We start from the raw sequence: 23869 nt of genomic DNA, 5'->3' as shown, positions 1-23869 counted from the left end.
ATGTAAAATTCCAAATATTTCACAATTCCAAAGATTCCCATCTGCTGTAGGATTGTAAACATTTAGAATTTACAGTTATTTCACTGGTTGGACCAAATATTTTATTAATATTATTTTAGTTTTTCTTGTTTAGCTGCTGTTTGTGCATTCAGAGCTCTTTAAACTTTGAGCGAGGAGACTTTTGTAACAAGAGGCCCGAACCCAGAGACAAGAGCCACGATGCGAATCAACACAAACTCTAAAGTAAACAGGGACTCAAGCTGTGCGAGAACTTCCAACACAACATGTGTCGTCTGTAAAGTGTGTTGATGTTGTCGTCGACCCCCGCTGACCTTCTGTTCTGAACCCGACTTGTGCGCCGCTGTGAACCCTCGGGCGACTCCAAGATGCACTTTTGTAGTTTTGTATCTTTTAGCAATCAGCTGCTGCAGACAGACAGACAGAGCAGCACCTGTGTTCCCTTTGTGGGCCTCTGTCAGCGTCTCTGCACTGATGAAGCACATAAAGAGGTTTTATGATCCTGCAGCTCCACCTCGCTATAGTATTTATCTGAGAGCATCGCCAGATCGTATTGATGACCTTGCTGCTGAGATTTCTGGCTTTTAATGCTCGCTTTCTCTCCGTGTGTTTTGACTTTGTTTTGGAACAAAGCCTCCCCGCCTTGTGGTGTTCAAATGCTCCACAGAGCCTCCAGCAAACATATTTCAGCTCCAAATGATAAAAGCCCTCTTTCTTCAGCCAGGAGAGCAAATGCCAGTGCAGCCTCAGTGTTTATCCTGGTGACAGGTTTGTTTTAGGCAGCTGGGAGCAGCCCCAAACAGGCTTTTATGACCTATTTTCAAATGTGTACAATGTGTGAGAGTCTACCAGCTTCATCTATAACGTTTAGAGATGTTTCTGACAACCCGGCAGATGAATCCACAGAAACAAAATCATATCTTACCACCAAAAAGTCTGTCTTAAAAGGCTGAATTTTCTGTGTAGATGTCTTGTTGCAAAGTTTTGTAGGTTTTACTGACAAATCTTAAAGTTTGTTCTCATGCAATGGAGCAAAAATCTGTAATATTTGAAAGCAAAGGGAACCTGCCAGTTTAGATCAGCACAAAAAATGGAAGCATTCGAAAGCAGTTTATCTGTTTGAGACATTATCAGCCCATTAAATGGCTGTTATCATTTCACTCCTGTACATCTGGGACATTTTCCACCTTCCAGTAGACACTAATCACCTCATTAAATGTCGATAAAGCTGCAATTTTGCAGTAACAAAGAGAATTAAAGCTGCAAGCAGCGTTGGACGGGTCCTCGCATCTGAGCGGCCCGGCTTGCCCGCGCATATCCACCAGGAGGCGCTGTAACTGAGAGAGTAAAGTTTCAGGCAGATTGGAGCATGTACAGCTGAGTTAGACACCACTTCCTGTTTCATGGCGAAGGATCAATATTTCTGGGGGTCGCCATGGCCACGCCCTTTGACTTTTGCAGAGCATTTTGATAACTTTTCATCAGGAGGCAGTCTTGCATATGCTGGCCCAATTTGACGTCTCTCGGACTTACCCCCACTGAGTTATTAATCTCATCAAACTTCACAGCTGATTCAAGATGGCCGACTTCCTGTTGGGTTTAGAGCGTGGTCATGATTGACTTTTTCGTGGGTCCTGATGTGCTGCATATGCATACACATTTTTGTAGCTGTGGATGAAACACGCTGCCAGTTGGCCTAATGACAACTTTTTGCAACTTTGTAGGGGGCGCTATGGAGCGATTTTGCCAGACACATGTGCAACTCCCACAAAAAATCAAATTTTTCGCCGGTCCTAATGTGCATGCCAAGTCTCACGTGTTTTGGGGTATGATAAGGCCGCCAAAAATGCAATTCAAAAGTTCGCCAAAGAATAATAATAAACTAGAGAGGCGACACATTCACATAGAAAATCCAACAATTCCTTCTGTTTTTTACAGTTTGTGACTCTGGTAAATGGTGTCATTTTTCAAAGCTGGTGGGTTTTGGGCTTCACAGATTGAACCTAAATGCTTTTCTTAAACAAACTGCTGAGCTGCTGCACAGTGAAATGTTTGAGTGGAGCTCAGGATGAAAGCATCAGAGCTGTTTTACATGTTTTTATGTTCAGCTAATATCATTTCCTCTGGACAATGTTTGTGGTGTTAGAAGTGGACGTTTGTAGGGAGTTTTCAGTTGTGATACTTTAATGCATAAATATTTGCAGTGGTGGTTTCACTGCAAGCATCTACTGATGTCACCAGTGAAGTAAATAAAAACAGCATTTGTTGAACTTTACGCCTCTCAGTGTCTGCAGTTAGTTTAGCTGAATCAATGCAAAGATATTTCTATTTTTCTACATGACAGGAATGTCAGTGAAATCCAAATGCTAAGAATAAACAAGTGATCTGCCTGGTCACAGATCCCACTTTAATCCAAAATAAAGACTTTGCAAGGAAATGAACTTGAAATATGAGCCACCAGTAAAAGTTGTGATCAGACAGAAGGGCCTGTATTTTATCTTTGGAGAAGTTTAACATGTAAGTTTGTACAGCTGATCAGTGGTGAGGCCTGTGGATGACTGGAGATGTGTGTGGACACTTAGACGAAGCAGCAAATGTGTTGAAAATGAGTTGTCTTCTCAGAGTCTTGAAGATGTTTTGTCAGAGCTAAGAAAGAAGTAAGAGATCCTGCAGGTGATTGTTGAGTGGTGTTGAGGAATTTGAATGTAGAGGAATAGCAAAGAGATTTTGAAGATATTTAAGCCGTAAGTTGTATTTTATTTGTTTGCTGTTCTCTCCCATTTGTAGTGAAGAGAAGTGATTTGACATGAAGAATGTGATTTGTGTGGCTTTGAAATTGTGTTAAAATGTAAAAATGAGTGATGAGGAGAAGAGTGTGACTTTTTAGTATTGTGTTTTTTAGCGTGTTCTTTAAAAGTTGTAGGTAGATCATGTTCTTTTTTTGATTTTGTGGATTGTTTTTTTTTCTTTCAGTGTTGATGTCACCGCCTTGACGAATAGAAGAAAAGCCTGTATTTGGGTATGTAGGACCGGTAGTCCAGAGGTAGTGATGGTGGTTTGGAACCTGGAGAGTGCAGGTTCAATCCCCCACTCTGCTCAAGCTTTTTTTTCACATTTGGGCAAAATTCGCCAAAAATCTTCTTGAAGCGCTCTTTGCGCTCTTTGCGCTCTTTGCGCTCTTTCCAGCAACTTCCTGATTTTGCAGGAACCACCCTTCAACTCCAATCCACTGACACTCCACACCACAGACCACAACCTTTCCACTCCACTATCATCCTCCGCAAGGTTCCCAGTGGGGATTCGAACCATGACCCTCCACATGAAAGACACACAACCTATGTGTGAGCTATCTTTCACACAAGGTCCTTCATGGACTTTGTTGTAATGATGGTTGAAAGAGGTTGTCATACAGCCAAAGTATGTATATATTGTAAATAAAGCTGCTGTAACAATGTAAATTTCCCCTGGAGTGGGGAGAAATAAAGAACTTTATCTTATCTTTATCTTATCTTAAAAAGTGTCAAAAGAGCCCTGGGCTGGATTCGAACCAAAAACCTCCTGGATGAGAGGCAGATAACTTACCACTGCACTATCCTTCCTACTGGGTGTAACTGTTAGTTTTCGTAAATGATGGTACACAAAACTATTAAGGAGGTGAAGATAATAAAGGTACTAAGGTGGATTTCAACCGGGGACCTTCAACATGCCAGGCAAAAAACTTACCTCTACACCACCTGTCCTACAAGATGCTGCTCTAACTTTGCTTAAATGATGCTAGCAATTAGTACTGGAGCATCCAAAGGACACATAAAAAGTGTGAGTGGGGATTTGAACCATGGACCTTCAACATGTGAGGCACAGAACTTACCTCTGCACCACATTTCCTACAAGGTGTTGTTGTAAATTGGCTTAAATGATGGCATCAATCAGTACTGGAGCAATCAAAGGACAAATAAAAGGTGTGAGTGGAGATTTGAATCATGTGAGGTACAGAACTTACATTGTAGGTTTGTTTCTGAGACTGAATACACCCAATCTCATCTGATCTGCAAAGCTAAGCAGGGTTGGGCCTGGTTAGTATTTGGATGGGAGACTACCTGGGAATACCAGCTGCTGTAAGCTTTTTACTTCTCCTCACAACCTGAACAAGACACTGCTGGTCATTCACTAGAGACAGCTATCAACTAAAACCTCTTGGTTTCTTTATTATACACTCTATGAGGTGGATAAGCTGCAGCTCATGCTGATTTATTGCTGGTTCTGGTTGGAGCCAAAGAACAAAGGCGTCACCTGTTGGAGCAGCTGATGTCCTGCAGCCTCTCCACCACAGAAAGCCTCTGACAGCTTCAATTCTTTACACTCTGACTGCAAGACACCAATCACATAGGAACATATACATGTGTGGAACAAAGAGCTGAACTGACACTCAACATGTGTTTGACCATTTATTGATAAAGACATTCAAACATGTCTAGAGATAGAACACCAACGCACGGTGTAAGAAAGGTCAGAACAGACTTCACCTGCTCAGGAAACTGAGGTCCTTCGGGGTGCAGGGAGCAATTCTGAGGACCTTTTATGGTTGTGTGGTGGTATCAGCCATCCTGTATGGAGTGGTCTGCTGGAGCAGCAGCATCACGGCTGCAGACAGGAAGAGACTAAAGAAACTGGTTAAGAAAGCAAGCTCTGTCCTGGGCTGGTGTTAGACAGGAGGATGATGACAAAGCTGTTGTCTATCATGGAGGACATCTCCCACCCCCTGCAGGAAACAGGACCATCACCGGCAGCTCCTTCAGGGACAGACTGCTTCACCCACGATGTTTGAAGGAGGTCCTTCCTTCCTGCAGCAGTCAGACTGTGTTCAATCAAACCTGCTCCCAGTAGTTCAGATCACCCATGAAGTAACTGCAATAAAATGTAAATAAGTCAATATGTGCAATTTCACAAGATTTTTTTTTTTTACAAGCATTTCTATTTCTTCTCTAAGGAGAAAGCATCTATTTATATCTGTGCACTGAGTGCTGCTTTTCTTTTTACTTTTTTTCCTATCTGCTACTGCCACACTGAAAATTTCCCCACTGCAGAATCTACCTATCCATCCATCTATCTATGGTCCATCTACCTCCCTACCTATCCATCCATCCATCCATCCATCTCTCTCACGGGTGTGGGGGTTGGTTCACCTGTTCTCAATCACCTTAATCCACGAAGGCCCGGTTCTTCATTCTTCCGCTCTCTGCCAGACCAGAGACTTTGACACCAGAACCTTTCTCCTACAATTAGTCTGGCTTCCCCTTTTTGTTTTCACCTTGGTTTAGTTATCCTTTCTGTGTTGGTTTTAGTTTCATTCGTTAAATAAACTCCTTGTAATCTTTGACCTGTGTCTGCAGATGTCCTGTGACACCAATGATCCCATCTGATATTTAGCATGTTTTCAATTATTGGTCCCATTTCTTAAAAAAAAAAAAAAAAAAAAAAAAAAAAAAAAGCCCCCTGAAATCTGATCAGATAAATGAATGTGAAACTACTTTGGGTCTGCTGCAGCTGCCTCCCTCTGATCTTGTTCCTGCCCACAGCACAATCTGATCAGTGAAACACTGAAGGACAACTTCAGCATGTAAAACATAAATAAGCAAAGGCTGCAACTCGTGATTATTTTAATTTTAACTTAACTTTATGTGCTGTTCAAAAACTTTATTTTTTCTGCAAATGTGTAGTGATTCCAAATCTTGGTTATTGATCTCCTTGATTACAAAAAAATCTGTATCGACCCGGAAAAAAACCAAACATGTCAGGCACCCTATGATGTTAACTGTTTGCCTGAATGTTTTTGTTTAAAATCCTCAGTAATAACCTTTGACTGGTTGCTCTTAACCCTGTAAAACTCACTGCTGCAAAAATACAACATCAGCTTATTTTTTAATTACTATTTTCTATTATATATATCTGAAATAAACCCTAATCTGGGGTCTGACAGCAGCGTGAGGTCAAAGAAGCTGCCATCAGCTGCTGCACTTCTGTCCGTCCAGCAGATGGAGCCATGGAGCTGCAGTGAAGTGAAGAGCAGCACAAGGCAACCACCACTTCCATCCACTGACGCATTCAATTTGACTGACGCTAATGTTTTATTGACTTCCAACCACTAAACCAATAAAAGCTGCAAGCAGCGTTGGACGAGTCCTCGCATCCGAGCGGCCCGACTGGCCCACGCATGTCCACCAGGAGGCGCTGCAACTGAGAGAGTAAAGTTTCAGGCAGACTGGAGCATGTACAGGCTACTTACACAGCACTTCCTGTTTCATGGCGAGAAATCCAAAATGGCCGCCAAGTGGTGCAAAGATGTGATTAGGGCCGGACTCTGATCATACATGTAAAATTTCAGGCAGATTGGAGCATGTACAGGCTGGTTACACAGCACTTCCTGTTTCATGGCGAGAAATCCAAAATGGCTGCCAAGTGGCACAAAGATGTGATTAGGGCCGGACTCTGATCATGCATGTAAAATTTCAGGCAGATTGGAGCATGTACAGGCTGGTTACACAGCACTTCCTGTTTCATGGAGAGAAATCCAAAATGGCCGCCAAGTGGCACAAAGATGTGATTAGGGCCGGACTCTGATCATGCATGTAAAATTTCAGGCAGATTGGAGCATGTACAGTCTGGTTACACAGCACTTCCTGTTTAATGGCGAGAAATTCAAAATGGCCGCCATGTGGCGCTATGACTGTGAGTGTATATCAACCTATGGACGTGATTAGGGCTGGACTCTGATCACACATGTATAATTTGAAGCAGACTGGAGCATGTACAGGCTAGTTAGACAGCACTTCCTGTTTCATGGCAAGACATTCAAAATGGCCGCATTCCGCTGGTAACTATGGCCACGCCCTCAGACTTTTGCGGAGCGTTTTGATAACTTTTGATCAACCATGACTGGTGTCCATCCTGACCAAATTTGAGCTCTCTCGTGGTTACGCTGTTTGAGGTTATAGCTTTTGAAAATGTCCAAAAATGACAAAATTGTCCAAAATATGAATCATATTTCAAAATGGCCGCATTCCGTGGCTCGCCATTTCCACGCCCTCAAACTTTTGCAGAGCGTTTTGATAACTTTTGATCAACCATGACGGGAGTACATCCTGGCCAAGTTTGAGCTCTGTCGGGGTTAAGCTGTTTGAGTTTATAGCTTTTAGAAATGTCCAAAAATGACAAAATTGTCCAAAATATGAATCATATTTCAAAATGGCCGCATTCCGTGGCTCGCCATTTCCGCGTCCTCAGACTTTTGCGGAGCGTTTTGATAACTTTTGATCACCCATGACTGGAGTACATCCCGGCCAAATTTCAGCTCTCTCAGGATTACGCTGTTTGAGTTTATAGATATCAAAAAATGTCCAAAAATGACTCATAATTCAAAATGGCCGACTTCCTGTTGCATTATGGGTAATGATGCAAGAGGCTTTTTTGTGCGTCTTGATGAGTTACATATGTGTACCGAATTTCAGAAGTCTAGGTCAAACACTGTCCGGGGGCTGAATTTTCTTAATTTTCTAGGGGGCGCTATTGAGCCATTTTGGCACGCACGCGTGCCATTTCCCTAAAATATCAAATTTTTCGCCGGTTCTGATGTGTGTGGCGATTTTCATGCGTTTTCGTGTATGTTTAGGGCGTCAAAAAGGCCGATTTCCCGGCGGACGAAGAAAAATAATAATAATAATTCTTAGGGTTTCAATAGGTTCCTCGCACCACTTCGTGGTGCTCGGACCCTAATAATAATAATTCCTAGGGTTTCAATAGGTTCCTCGCACCACTTCGTGGTGCTCGGACCCTAATAATTCTTAGGGTTTCAATAGGTTCCTCGCACCACTTCGTGGTGCTCGGACCCTAATAAGAAACCCGACCAATTCCAATAGGGTCTTCGCACCATTCGGTGCTCGGACCCTAATAATTCCTTGCATTCCAATAGGGTCTTCGCACCATTCGGTGCTCGGACCCTAAAAAGGAAGCATTTAGAGGTTGGAGTTGTTTCAGATATGAAACTTTAACTCAAGTTACATCTCAAACTATTCTTGTGATATAATTTTTTTTGTCTTAAATCTCATTTTGACTTGTTTTTACTCACTGTTTATTTGCATTTTCAGTCAGTATTTGGTTACATTTAGGCACCAGTTTGACTTTGAGTTTAGAAAATGATCATGATTCTAATTAACCTTCTGATGTGTTCTTTTGTCAAAAAAACTCCAAAATTACACCATTTGTCAAAGTTAGAAACTGTAAAACAGGATTTTGGGGGGAATTTTCAGCTTTTCGATGGTTTTTGAGTGTATTCTGTGTGGCATGATGCTTACAATTGGGATTCTTCATGGAAAATTGCTTTATTCTATATGTCTCATTTAAAAATTCACCAGAAATATAGCATTTGGACTCACTACATAATGTAAAAAAATAAAAATTCTTCACTCCTCAGCACAACTGATAAACCATAACTAACTCAGTCATGGTTCAAAGTCACGTGACAAAAATTCATAGACTTTTCAGATGAACTGCAGGCAGTGTTTCAACAGATCAGAGAACAGGCAAGTATGGAAGTAGAGTAGAGAGACTGAAGGTAAAATAAATTGTACTGAATCAATAAAATAAATGCAGCATTGTTCAACAATAGCATACAGAGGAGTAAGGTGTTGGAGGACACATTCAGCATGGTGAAATATGTGCAGATGTGCAGAGCAGTGTGGAAAATGCAGAGTTTGTGGAGGATGTAAACCTGTAATATCTGAGTCATTCCACAATTGGAGGACATTTGGCGTCTCACCCATCAAATTTCAAATAATCCATGTACAAAATACTAAAACATTCAGCTGTTGTGTAAATATTCTTGTCCTGAGACCAAATCTAAACAACTAGGAAAAAATGTTTGAAAATATTTTTTTAAAACACCAAATGAATCTTGAGTTGCAATTTTTCTCTTGTCCCACTCCAAAGATGGCCAAATTGAATCTAAAATAAAACAGTTAAAATGACATTTAAACCTCCTTTTTTAAAATATTTTTTTTCATTGATCTCTCTTGTAATTGTGGGAACATTTTTGTTAATCAACATAATATTTTGAATAATAATTATTATGCATGTGTCCCACAACAACCCTGTTAGCATAGCCTTTTTAGCTGGTAGAAGAGGAACACAGTGAATCACATGAAACGCTGGAATTTACATCATCAGATTTCCTAAAGAATGGGTAGAGCAAAGCTACATCCTCTCTTCTATTTTCCATATTTTCATAGCATTGTCAGCCTTGATTGAATGTCTCACTCTACCTCATGCAACCCTGTTATGCATATTATCAGGATAAGACAAATTCTTTTTACTATTTTCTTTACTGTTTTCCATCAGTCAGTTTGTCCTCTTGGTCAGCAGTAACAGCTAGCTAAATATCTAGCTTCTACTGCTGAGAAAAAGCTAACATTAGCATGGATTAGAAACCCTGTTACTGTGATTAGAGTAGGGTTAGCAAACAACAAATAAAACATGGAATAAAAATGGTACCATTGATGTGTAAGCTGAGCCAATCAAGCCACTGATAGTTTACGTATTACCTATTATGGATGAATATGGAGCAGAAAATTGTAAAAACAATAAAAATAATTTTTTATTTTATTTATTTTTTTTTAAATTGAAGCCCAAATGTCCTCCAATTCTGGAATGACCCAACTATCATATGTTTTGTCACTATTTTCCTAGTATTGGTTACACCTGTGGAAACTTGTATATGCTAATTCCAGTTTTTTCAGTTTTTTATGAGACAAATATCAAAAACATCAAAGAAAATCACCTTTCCTTTTATACTGTTTTTTATAATATGTTGCATTTTATCAGGCTGCACCATTGAGGTGAAGAATTTTATATTACAGTAAAAAAAAAAATGAGTCTACAGTGAATGAAAATGGGACAGCAGCAAAAGACGGTCACAAACTGCTTGAAATTTAAAGGTTTAACCATTTTAAAGGATATTTATTACAGCTTCCAAACCCTTTATAGATGGTGAATTAAAAGAAAGTGATACCAAAAACCTTTGTGATGGAGAGTGACAATGCAAATATTTTTCTCTTTTGATTATTAATGTGTCTCGTTTGGGATCACAGAGCTCTATTCGAATCACTGATCATCACTGTCTTCTCTCTGTTGTGCTCCCAGCTGGCCTCAAACCCGACGAGCAGCTGTGAGCAGAGTTTATTTTCTAAAATCAACTTAATGACTCTGCTGTTGCTGCTGCTGTGGTTTTACTTTAAGTCCCACACTGATCAAAAAGACAGAAATAGAAACACTTTGTTGTCGGCGCTGTGACGTCTTCTGGTTTGTTGTGTTTGATTTTGGAGGGATTTCAGTAGTTTGCATCAGAGGTCTGAAAGTTCAGAAAAAGTTCCTGTTTTGTTTTTATTGAGGTCTCATCGGTCTGTTACACACATGCTGATAAGAAGTGTGTTTGTCTCGGGTTCACACAGATCAAGTCGGTAATCTTGTGAGTGATATGTTAGTAGTTATTCTGACACACAAAATGAACATGTCTTCGTATTAGGAAGGTGGAAAAGTGCCGGATGCATGTGCTTCTTCCACTTGTTTTCATGCACATTTTCAATTCTCACATTAAAAACCATGAAATTGGAAAGCAGTGGAAATTTAAAGAAGAAAAACGTAATAGAAAGTATTTATTATTTGCTAAAAATTGAAAGATTGGTGCATCAATAAAAAGAAATGTGAGAATTACAACAGAACGGCATGAAAAATTATGATGTAAATGAAGTACATGACCTGTTAAAAGACAAAAACTCTACTGATGTGCAACAGTCACATAACAGTATAGAAGGAAACGCAAAATTGAAAATTTTCTAGAAATTTCTTTTTTAATTTGCCGATACAAAACGTAAAAATATATCCCACAATAAACTGCAAATGTGACACAATTCAATGGCAAAACAAAATGAAAAGACAGGGAATGCATCCAAAATGCCAATAAAAAAACACTACAAAAAGACAAAACAACATCACAAAAAGAGGCAAAACAATTAAATGCAAAATGAATTGACCATAAATAGATACAAAATGATGATAAAGAAACACAAAACCACGATAAAAAGACAAAAAATCTGCCTCAAAGAGATACAAAACCAGCATATTGGCGTGGAAAATGGCAAAAATGACACACAATTATACCATAAACAAACACAAAATCATGACAAGAAAAACAAAACCCAAAACTATAAGAAATAGACTTAAAATGGCAAGATTTAGATAGAAAATCCCAATAAACGCAAACCACAAAAGACACAAAACCACTACAAAAAGACACAAAGCAGCCAGATGAAAACACAGAATGAAAACGAGAAAAAGGAACCTAAAAATACTACCACAATCAAATGTAAAATAACAGTAATGTCAGGCTGGCTGCTGCCAGGCAGTGCTCTCCCCCTCCCCTCTCCATTCTCTTTCCTTTTAGGACAGCCCAGCAGTGCAGAAGAAGCAACAGGTGTTCCCTATCTGCCACAATTAGCCAGCTCATGAACAGTTGGAGTGCAACCAATCAAGCTTCACCCAGTCTGCACTATAACCAGACGCCACCCAGCTCTCAGTGCCGGATCGTGACACAGTTCGTAATAGTTCACAGCCAGAATTGCCAGCCATTCTGTTTGTTGCTCTTCAAGCCTGTTAACCACCGTTGTCCTCCTTTGTTCCGGACCCACCTGTTCCTGCCGTTCTGCCGTCAACACTGGACCCTGGTTAACACCTCAGAGAAAAGGAAATACTCACCTGAGCTGACTCCTTCCTTCTGGCGTTCTTCCCCAGTAACCTGTTGCTGCTTCACCGCCATCCACCACCTGGCCCAAGGCACGCTGCTCCAAATCCTGGCTGCCACCTACGGTGGCCGAGAGGTGCAAACCAAATTTACATAATGCAAAACACTTTTACAACCTTCAAGACAAATTTACAAGCGACAAAACACTTTTACAAGTCCAAAAACACTTTTACAAGTCCGAAAACACTTTTACAAGTCCGAAAACACTTTTACAAATCCAAATTTAACCGGAAAGGGAATGTCCCAACTCCGGGATTGAACCGGAAGTGACGACGAGGAGCGGCTAATGCACTCTGTCGGTCTGATCTGCGCTATTTAAACACTCTAAAGACCGACCACACGAAAAACAAAACCGCGTCAATCGGTTCATATGTTCCCCACAGAACGGGCAAAACATCACCCGCTCGCTGTCCGTTGCATTAGCCGCTCCTCGTCGTCACTTCCGCTTCAACCCCGGAGTTGGGACATTCTTTTCGGACTTGTAAAAGTGTTTTCGGACTTGTGAAAGTGTTTTTGGACTTGTAAAAGTGTTTTGTCGCTTGTAAATTTGTCTTGGAGGTTGTAAAAGTGTTTTGCATTATGTAAATTTGGTTTGCACCTCTCGGCCACCGTAGCCACCGCTGTGAACCAGTTCTGACCATTCCTAGTTTACTTTGTGAGTTTGTAGTCCAATTATAGTTATAGCTCTCGTTAAGAGCACCGTATTTTGGAGAAGACTTCTTTTGTAGTTACCTCTCGCTATCCTCGTAGAAATAGCCTCGTGTCCTGTTTTAGTATTCCTGAGATTGGCCTTTCTCGCCTAGGTGTTACCTACCGCGAGTTAGTTATTTAGTCTTGTTACAGTACCTCCCGGCCCCTAGGTGCCGCTGTAAGATCCAGAGCCTTTTGCTCCCTATTTCTGTTTCCTGTTGTAGTCCTAGTTTCCGCTTGTAGTCCTAAAACCTTTGTAAATAAAGTCTGTGTTGCATTCAAGACCGTCTGTTCATTTCCTGCACTTGAGCCACTCTGAACCCCGTAACAAATAATTTTGCAGAAAGAAAGAAATCGACTGCAGAGTTTTTTTTAAAAAAAAGCAAAATGGCCTCAAAAATGTACAGAACTACCATGATGACACACAAAATGAGTACACATAACCACCACGATGAAAATTAGATGCAAAATGACAAAACAAGCACACAGAATGACATAAGATGCAAAATTACAACAAAAAAACACAAATGACACTCAAAGTTACGATGAAAGAAATGCAAAACCGCTGCAGAGTCACAAAAGCACCACAATGAAATGCAAAAATGAACGCAAAGACACACAAATCAAACAGAAAAGAAATGAAGTGTGTAATGGGATGGAGTACACAAAAAATTATTATAATGAGATGCAAAATTACAACAAAGACTCAACATTACTCCACATATAGACAAAATAAACACAAAAACAAAGAAACACAAAACTGTGAGATGCAAAATGGTTATTAAAAGAAGTAAAATGCTCACTAAATTACACAAAATGAGCACGAAGAGACACGTAATGACAAAAAAACGTGCAAAAGAGAAAAACTCTTACAAAAAACTTGAATAACACATTTACACACATCAGCAGGATTATCTTTTATAAAAGTGCAAGAAATTAGTGTTAATTCCCTTAATCAGCTAATTAAAACAGTCACAATAGAAAAACATGGTGTTAGATGTTGCCCTCATTGATTTGTTTGATCAGTTTCAGTCTCTCTTTCAATGTAAATTTAACAAAAAGTGCAGTTTTGTGAATCTGATCATTAATAAAGCTTCCTTTTCTTTTTCATTCCTAGTAGAAACCACCCCAGGATCCTTTATTTACATAAAGTCGTACTTCACAACAGACACAAGAAAAAATGATTGTAAAAGAAGGAAATGCTGTCATATTTTAACATCACTCTGCACAAAAAGAAATCAAAGACCTAATTTGTTCCTGCCAGTGAAACAACCTGCAATCAGGCGTCTCCACACAAACACACAAATGTTCTGCTGCCATTCATAAGTCACAGAGTGATTCTGTTCTCTCCGCTCGCTGCTGCAGACCAATATTTGCAACCGGAGAGTAAACAAGATCCTCAATCTGTGTTCATATCATCCAGCTGGGTGAAACTGCAACCAAAACCATCGCTGTTTCTTCTCTTGCTACACAATCACACCGCTGCTGCTGCTGCTGCTGCCGCTGCCGCCGCTGCCACTGCTGCTGCACACCAAGTCTGGGAGGAAATTTCACTGGTGCAAATGTTTACAGACTGACAGAAAACAGAACATGAACAACCTGTTTTTGATGTTTTCCAGGACGTCCCATAGGTGAAATGTGACATTTTATACTGGATTATTCTTAATTATATTAAATATCTCAGCATCACCAAAAGATACTGGCAATAAAAAGTAGTATTGTGGCTAGCTCAGATATATTTGCATTTATTTTAAAGTTGATTCATGCACATTCTCTCTTTATGAACTAATAAACAGAATTAGTTTTGACTATGTTCACAGTTGAGAAAGCTTCTTCCTCTCGGTGTCGCTTTCTTTATTTTTCTTTGTTGTCTATCCTCTCGTCTCTCCCTTGCCTATCAACTGTTTTCAGAACAGAGCTGCGATGTTTAGCGCCTGCAGTGCAGAGACTTCACTGGCTGAGTAGCGTCGTGGGATGGCTGAACTCGTATGTAATTGTGGACATTTGTCGGTCTCTTTTTTTGAACTGTTGTGCTGCGATGCACTATGGGTGTTCGGGGTATTGGGGGTTTAAATGTCATTATTGTGGTTTATGTTAGTGTTACAGTGTTATTAGTGTTTGCTTTTTATTGTGTTTTTGTGGTTTAGTCAGCCTAGATAGTTTGGTTAAGTGTTATGTTGTCAGGACCGTGAGCGTGAAGTGTAGTGAGTTTGATGATTTTCTGTCACATTTGGTTTAGAGTGGCTCAGTGTGTGTCAAAATAAAAGCATCTGTAAGTTGAGGAGTTCATTAAAGGCAAATATTCTTTATTCAGCGCAATTTTTCAACGCAGCTGGCCACAATAACAAATTTGTAAAAATACCTATTCACCGCAAAATCTCATGAAATAGCAAAAAATCCACGATGCCAAATGCAATTAAAAATCTGCGATACAATGAGACTGCGAAAAGTGAACCGCGATATGGTGAGGGATCACTGTATTTTATAAACTGTAAATTCTACTTTTACGTGTGGCTACACTTTTTTTTCTTTTTTTGAGACTGCATTAAAAAAAGCAATAAATATTGTTATACAACAAATATTTGAAAGGGAAAATATGCAGTAAGGGATTTTTTTCATGACTTGAAAGCAATGTTTCTCAAATAGTGGGACGCGCCCCCCTGGGGGGGCACAGAGGCATGTCAAGGGGAGCGGGCAACTGAGAGGAAATGACATTTAAACCTCCTTTTTTAAAATATTTTTTTCATTGATCTCTCTTGTAATTGTGGGAACATTTTTGTTAATCAACATAATATTTTGAATAATAATTATTATGCATGTGTCCCACAACAACCCTGTTAGCATAGCCTTTTTAGCTGGTAGAAGAGGAACACAGTGAATCACATGAAACGCTGGAATTAACATCATCAAACAGATTTCCTAAAGAATGGGTAGAGCAAAGCTACATCCTCTCTTCTATTTTCCATATTTTCATAGCATTGTCAGCCTTGATTGAATGTCTCACTCTACCTCATGCAGCCCTGTTATGCATATTATCAGGATAAGACAAATTCTTCTTACTATTTTCTTTACTGTTTTCCATCAGTCAGTTTGTCCTCTTGGTCAGCAGTAACAGCTAGCTAAATATCTAGCTTCTACTGCTGAGAAAAAGCTAACATTAGCATGGATTAGAAACCCTGTTACTGTGATTAGGTTAGGGTTAGCAAACAACAAATAAAAATGATATGAATGAATAAATAAAAATGGTACCATTGATGTGTAAGCTGAGCCAATCAAGCCATTGATAGTTTATTACCTATTATTGATGAATATACTACTGTCATGTCAGGAAATGCTCAGAAAAATATTACATAAAACAAAAATATAACATCAGAATAAAAGCAGTGCAAAAGAAAAAGAAAAGCAATAATAATAATGATAAGCAGTAAAAGAAGCTGTGATAAATTAGTAAAAAGATAAGAACTGAAAAATAAGGTGTAACTTTGGAAATGTTTCTGAGGTAGTAGAGTAATATATATGACAATAAACTATTGCGCATAAAGTTGTAGTAGTTAAAAACAAAGAGCCTTTCAGCTTTAAACCCTTGAAACGTTTTCTGAAGTTCACTGTGTATTTTTAGATTTTTGTGCTATATAAAAATGCATATATATATATATATATATATATATATATATATAAAATAAAAATTCCAATTAAAATAAATAATATTTATTATTACTATTCTTATTCTTATTCTTATTATTATTATTATTATTATTATTATTATTATTATTATTGACAGTCCAAACTTTTTTTGTGTACTGTCCCTTTAAATGTCCAAAAAATGGACAGGTTCCAGTGCGCATGCGCACTCCGCCCAGTTTGGAAACTAAATGCGTCAACTTTTGTGTTTGTAGATTTTATCCTCGCATCCTGTGGGAGTTTTTAGGACATGGTGAGTAACAGAACCGCTCTTTTCTTCTCTTCTGCAGCAGTTTTTGAAGTTTTCTTTTTTTTTTGACGCCGTCGAACTTCAACGAAGTTTATTAAACGACAGAAAAACTGTGAATTAGAGCCGAAAACAATGAAAGGTGGAAATGAAGTTTGACAGCAACTGACACTGAGCAGGATAAAACTCCGTTTTATTTGCTGTTTTACCTCCTTTCTGTGTCTTCTCATTTAATTTTCAGTCCAGTAATTGGCAGTTAATGCATCAGAAAGCAGCTGCAGAGTCAACAGTAGCTGAAATTTATTTATTATTTCACCAAAAACTGCGAGTTATTGATAGAAAAGTGTTTCTCCGGCGCTGCTAATTGAACCAGCACCGTGTTTTTCTGTGTTGTCAGTTATTGTTGTCCGTTAATTGTTCATCACACAGTCTTTTTCTTCTTCCGTTTTACTGTGTTCAGGACATTTAGTCACGTACACATTTACTGAGGTGCTTTTACTTTTCAGTCACGTTTTACCCCTACTTCACCCAGTTTTAGAGGGAAGTGTTGTAGAAATGGATCATAGGAAGAAACACATAACAAGTGCTTATTAGATAAAACTACTCAACAGTAAACACTACGGAATTGATTGGAGTCCACTCGCAGCAAACTAACCATAATTACAATATACAAGGACTCATAATTCACAGCTGTCAGGACACAAACTGAGCCATGGAGTCCAAGAATTTTCTGCAGACCTCCACAATAATAACAAAAGTGAGGCATTTATTACGGTGAAGCTATTAATCCATTTCCAAAGCTCTGAGTGTTGCAGAGACACAGTGGTTTAAATAAACATGAAACGCCAGTAGTATTGTAACACCGGGACTTTTATTACAGCAGACCCAAGACTGACAACCTTTGTGTGCATTTAAAGAACTCTTGAGAGCTTAAAAAGAAAGATTTTGTGGTCCAAAAACTGGACTGTTTGTGCAAAACTCCAAGCACTACATCTAGTGAACAGCAGCACTGCTAATATAGTCCCTACTGTGAAGCATGGTGGCGGCAGCATCATGCTATGACACTTCCATCCAGTCTAACCCTTCTTGAGAGGATCTTTTGGTGGAATGACATAAACTCCTCAAATCCAAGAAGACAGAGGCAAGACATGCTGTTTGGAGTTTGTCAAACTGCATTTTATCAACTCTGAGTACATGAAAAAGAGGCTCTTTTTTTTGTCCAAAAACTGAACTGTTTTCAGCGCTGTGCCTGGTTAATGGCGGCACAGCTCATCAGCTGCTAATGTCATCCCTACTGTAAAGCACAGCGGCGGCAGCATCATGTTATGACACTTACAGCCAGTCTAGCCAAGCTTTTTTTTGACCCTTTGATGTGCAACATGAGTCAAAAGTGACCCATAGTGTTGAAGAAATTTCACTCTTGGTCCTTCAAAGTTCACTGTAATGGTATGTTTTATTAGTATTTCCAGTAATACGGTGGATTTACCGACACAGAGTATGGGTCTGCAAAGGTAAGTCAACCCACAGCATTTTCAGGGCACACATTTTATAGAAATGTCATGGATGGATCAAAGAATAGGGAGGGGCTTTATGCAAATACAGAGGGTAAAACAAAAGGAACATATCAGCGGATGGATCAAAGGGTCGGGAGGGGGTTGTAAGTAAATACCAAGGTGGACAGTGGTTAATTTGCGTATAGTTGCTAATCAGTAACCGAGGGTAAAACAACACAACAAGAGGGTAAACAACTGCATAGCAAAGGTGTGATGACAAAAGGTAAGACGGGGGTATGACAGACGGGACCAAAGGATGAAAGAATTGTGGGTAACCATGGGAAATGGAAGGAAGGGGTGACATGTGGCAGTAGTAACAATATGCGTGCTATTTATTCATCATTAGTCAATGGAAAATGGGTATCTCTTGACCCATGTTGTGCACCAAAGGGTTAAAGTTATGTTTTTGGCCAGGTTAGTTGAGAGGCAGACAGGAAAGTAGGGAGAAGAATGGAGGGAAAACCTGAAGCAAAGGGCTTTGAACTGGAATCAAACCCAGGCCACTGTGTCAGGGACTATAGCCTCTGTTCATGGGTTGCCCACTCAACCAGTTGAACTATCTGGGCACCCAGTCTAACCAAGCTTGAGAGGATCTGCATGAAGAATTGCATAAACTGACAAAATAGTGTGCAGAACCTGTAGAGACTAAACCAAGAAGACAGACAGTCCTGAATCAAGAAGTCTTAATGCTCTTGCTAAGGAGATTTAAGTTTTTTTAATTTTGCCTAAATTTAGAAACATCTCTAAAGACATATTTTCACTTTGTCAGTATGAATTACTTAGGGTAGATTGATAGAAAAATACCAGTTTTATCCATTTTAAATCACATCTACTAAACAGAGCAAATCTGACCATTTGATCTTTTGCAACATGTTATTCCAGCAGTTCAGTTGCTTGATGGTCATAAACAGTTGAAAGTTCAATATTTACATCACAGCTGCAATTATTAATTGATTAGTTGTCATCTATTAAAATAATTACAAGGTATTTTGATAATCAACTGATCAGTATGACTAACGTTTTAAGAAAAAACATGTAAATTGTCTGATTCCAGCTGCTTAAACGTGAATATTTTCTGTTTTTATTCTTTCTCTGTGACAGTAAACTGAACATTTTAGGGTTGTGAACGAAACAAGACATTTGACAATGTTGTCTTGAGCTATTAGAAACATTTTTTCACCATTTTCTGACTTTTTATAGATACAAACAGATCAATTGATAATCAAAATAAGTGCTAGTTGCATCTCTACAGTGCATTTTGAATGTCGGAAAGTTACAGTAAATAGTTGGAGACAGACGAGCCCCATCTTATGTCAGAAAGTTTTGGGAGGAGGAGGTTTCTGATTATCTGGCAGGTATTTCTAGGTACACCGTGAATCCCTCTTTATTCTGATCTTGTCTGAGGTGAAGTTCACTTCTGTTTTCTGTCACAGAGCGAAGATGAATGAGGATGCATTCGAGGTCCCGGAGAGGACCGAGTACCGCTACCTGGTGCAGGAGGAGGAAGAGGAGGAGGTCCAGTATGTCCGTCACAGACACTACATCAGCCCCGTCCTGGTGCTGTCCAGACGCTGCATCTTCCTCATCTGCCTCATCGTCCTCGCTCTGCTCATCCTCGCCACCTACCTGGGATACGTGGCCCAAACACTGCCGCCGGGCCTTGCTCAGGTGTCGACGGACTGCGGAGAGTTCAGAGGACGACACGTGAGTTTAGACTCTTAATGTGGACTTACACCATGTGACATTATGAGAGAAAAATCCTGTAAACTGTCATAAATACAAGATATAACAAACAATCTCACAGTCATCTTTTCATACATGCTCAATTATCATAAATAAATGCAGCATCCATAGATACGTAACATTACAGCAACCTTTTAAAACAGCTTTTTTTTCTAATAACAAATCTCACTTTAACCTACTAAAACCAGCAAAAAGGCAAATTCTAATCTACAAAAATTCACAGTTGACCTCAACACAAACTCACTTTCACTTCCCTATCAAGACCCAGCAGCTAGGATTTGTGCTTATTCTGCAGAAACACTAAAAAGTGCAGCTTCTTATTTTCTCATTACAGCTGGTTGAAGCGGCAGCAGGAGGGGAAATGTGTGTTCAATGTGAAGTGAATGGTGCTTTTTGTAATCTAAAACGTTACCTTTACATGTTTGTCTTTTCCTAAAATCTGAACACTGTAATTGTTTACTCAGGATGTTTAACTGACAGGAAAGTTAAGTCAATAACAATAACACAGAGCGTTGTGGTGCTGATTTAAATTAGTGGTGAAGCTTTGTGTGGTGGCAACAATTGCAAGTCACTGCTTACAGAGTGCCTGTTTTTGGTCAACATGGTCCTTTCTGTAGCTGAAATACTTCCATACAACTCTCCCTTTTTGCAGCCAAAACTTCATTTTCATGTTTTCTCTCCTGGTTCTCTCTCATTTTGCTGTACACGTGTGCAGCCTGTATGTCAGCAGACTTTATTTAACTACAGTCAAATAAACAAGGATGCTGAAATGTTATATGGTGCAGGACCAAAATGCAATATCAATATGTATGAATTGATTTTATTTATTTTAAACCTCAGAACACATTGACAGACAACCAGCTATCTTTTAATAGTGCAGAGGCACGTAGAATAAATTAAGGGACACTTAAAATTGAATGGCAGTAAAAGAGAAATAAATGGCTATTTAACATAAAAAAACAAATTTAACAATGCTATTAAACAAAACAATAATAACACAACAGAACAGAAGTTTATAGATGCAAATATTTTGTTGTTTTTTTCAGTTTAAGAAAATATCTTAAAGTGGTTGAAATTTATTACAACCAATTGAACCATATAGAAAATTGGCTCAACTGGAATAAACTGCCACTAAACTCCATTTATCAGCACTTTTTAATTCCTGTCTTGCAGCAAAATGGAGCCTACTCCTTTAAGGGGATACCTTACGCTGCTCCGCCTGTCGGTGACCTGCGTTGGGCTCCTCCAGCTGATCCGGTTTGCCGGAGTACGGTGTCCGACGCCGGACGTTTCCGCAGCATGTGTCCTCAGGTGAGGCCGCTGTCGAGCTCAGGGAAGGTGATGGGCCAGGAGGACTGCCTCTTCATCAACGTTTGGACGCCTTCGCTGCAGCCCAACGCCAAACTGCCCGTCATGGTCTGGATCCATGGAGGATACCTGCACATGCTCAGTGGAGGGGAGCCGGGATACTCACCCACGGAGAAGCTCGCCGCTGACACGGAAATGGTTTACGTCAGCTTCAACTACAGACTCAACGCCTTCGGCTTCATGGCTCTGGAGATGCTGAGAGAAGGTTCTCCGAGAAACACCTCAGGTCAGTTAGAGGAGGATGTTTGGTTTTACTGCTTGCTGAAATTACATGTTTTTGCTGGTGTCTGTCTTACAAGATGTGCAGCACATTGGTTGTTTCATAACTTGCAACACAAATGACCATGATCTGATCTCAGTTTTTCTGGAGCTAGTATACATTTTAAGGATTTTGCAGAACAAACAGCTGTGTGCAGATGTTGCCTGTGATCATATTTGTGGGATGGGGCTTCATTTTAGAATCGTTTTCACACATAACCTTGTCTTTGGGTGTCACTTTGTGTTGCCGATTTCTAAATGCTCAGAACAGAATACTGATCCCTCCAATCATGTCTGTCAGTGGGATATTTGCACAGAGGTCACCGCTCAGTCACATGGCTTTTGATTGGACAACAGAGTGCCATCAATTTCATTTGCCAGACACTTATTTGTACATATTATGAAAGTGCTTACAAGTATTGCATCGGTTCATTGAATAGGAGGCTTGGCTTCCTGTGACTTTTTGCTTTTGACACAGCTAATGAGATTCAGCCCTTATTGCAGATGGTGTTTGACATGTTTATATGATGGTTCTTTCAAATATTGATTTGTATTGGACATTAGCATATAATGGCAAGTCTACATTTGGACTGTTTCTGCAGTTTCTCAACCATGTTGCATGGCTGGTTAAGCACAAGACGTCCCTGGGTGGGCTTGAACCACCAACCTTTCGGTCAACAGCCAAATGCGCTGACCGATTACGCCACAGAAACTACTGTAGTGTCTATTGCATAGCTAGAAGACACATCTATAAATGACGTTAGTACAAGACATACGCAACAATATATCACTTTATGCTGATGATATCTTGCTTCATGTCACCAAGCCTGATATTAACATCTCAACCAATAAGATCAAGCAATTTAACCCTTTGATGCACAACATGGGTCAAGAGATACACATTTTCCATTGAATATGGATCACTTTTGACACATGTTGTGCATCAAAGGGTTAAAGCAGCTCCATTCTGCTGTTAAATGGAAGTAGTCAAGTAGCCTCAACTAGTTTCAAATGTAGTCTGAATTTTGCATTGGACATTAGAATGTAACAGCGACTCTCATTTACTGTGTGACACCACAGTCAGACTGTTTTGGCAATTTTCTTTAAATCCCAACCATGTTAGCTCATCATTAAAGTACAAAACGTCCCTGGGTGGGCTTGAACCACCAACCTTTCAGTTAACAGCTGAATGCGCTGACCAATTGCGCCACAGAGACATATATGGCTTTATATAATGGCAGGATTATGTATCCATAAATGATCTTCTGACAAACGTGGGTTTGGTTACCTCTTAATTGAGGAGGGAGTCTGCGACACCAATTATAAGGTACTTAAAAAGTGTCTTGACATCATTCCCTGTAAAATTTCACCACCATGGACTTCTTGACTCATCCCTCACCTGGCAGTTTCAACACCATTCACACCTTGAGTATGTCAGTCTTGAGTCATTAACATGCCATTAGTCATGTGTTTGGAGGGGAAGAAATTGTAGGGATTCATAACCAGTCAGAACTGTGGAACCCTGTTGGATAAGTGGTGAAATGCTTTCAAGAACTATACTCAAAGAGATAGAACAATTTCAGACAGCATCACAGAATGAAGAGTCTCAGTTCTAGATTTCTCTAATCCTTCGTCACCTTTTCCCTGATATTAAGTGGCTATTGAAGCACAAAACATCTCTGGGTGGGCTCGAACCACCACAGAGACGACTGTGTTCCTTAAATAGTGACATGATAGGCATGATACATTCCTAAAGTATACTTCTACAAAGATATTTAAAAAGTACTTTCTGGACCAAGAAGACAGATTGTTTGGGAGGAGTGAAAGTGAATGAAGCCATCTTTGTTAAACTGGGAAATATGAAAAAACATGCTTTCCAAATCTGTTATTACAGAGATAATTATTTTTAATATAAGACATCCCTGGATGAAGTTAATTCACCAACCTTTGGGTTCACAGACAAAGGCATTAGCCAGCTGTTATCAGGTAATGTGCCAAAAAGTTCATGTTCTGAAATTAGTGGACGGGCCCTCGTGTTTCAGTCCACAGCCACTAGATTTTACTATTAAGTTCAAGAAGGATCATGCATATATGGCATTAGTTGAACAAATGGGTGAAACAAGTTATTTCTTAATGCTGATGACAATTGAATTCCAGCCACCAAACTTTGCTCAACAGTCAAATGTGCTGAATGATTAACCCATGAAGACACTGTGGCTTCTGTGTAGAGGTGTGATTGCTCTCAACTTTTAATCCTTACCTACCCTCAAAGCAGAAACCACCTGTTTGTTTTTGTAGAAAGCATAAGTGACAGTTTCAATTGTAGTCTATTTTTCCTGAATTAATTTTGGACGTAATGCTTATGCTGATATGTTTTAATCATTCTGCAACACCAGAACCATACTGTTATGTTCTTTAATCCTTAACCAGTCACCTTTTTCATCATGTTAACTACTTATTTTG

The 23869-nt window shown here is 39.5% G+C and overlaps 1 protein-coding gene and 2 non-coding genes across 3 annotated transcripts in view; 1 reads left to right on the top strand and 2 right to left on the bottom strand.

Moving 5' to 3' along the window:
- Positions 1-16387: 16387 nt before the first annotated feature.
- Positions 16388-23869, top strand: part of si:ch211-71n6.4 (para-nitrobenzyl esterase) — a 38092-nt gene continuing 30610 nt past the window's right edge. Inside the window, exons 1-3 of the mRNA XM_023279226.3 lie at positions 16388-16490; positions 19471-19741; positions 20954-21374. Coding sequence (XP_023134994.2) covers positions 19478-19741; positions 20954-21374 — 685 coding nt within the window. The 5' untranslated portion in view covers positions 16388-16490; positions 19471-19477. The remainder of the gene's footprint in view (positions 16491-19470; positions 19742-20953; positions 21375-23869) is intronic.
- On the bottom strand, positions 22046-22119 carry trnan-guu (transfer RNA asparagine (anticodon GUU)). The gene has a single exon. It is a non-coding gene; the product is annotated as a tRNA-Asn (tRNA).
- On the bottom strand, positions 22550-22623 carry trnan-guu (transfer RNA asparagine (anticodon GUU)). The gene has a single exon. It is a non-coding gene; the product is annotated as a tRNA-Asn (tRNA).

The sequence above is a fragment of the Amphiprion ocellaris genome, chromosome 1 (assembly GCF_022539595.1).
Source record: "Amphiprion ocellaris isolate individual 3 ecotype Okinawa chromosome 1, ASM2253959v1, whole genome shotgun sequence".
Taxonomy (NCBI): Eukaryota; Metazoa; Chordata; class Actinopteri; family Pomacentridae; genus Amphiprion; species Amphiprion ocellaris.
This window is presented reverse-complemented; position numbering and strand designations above follow the sequence as displayed.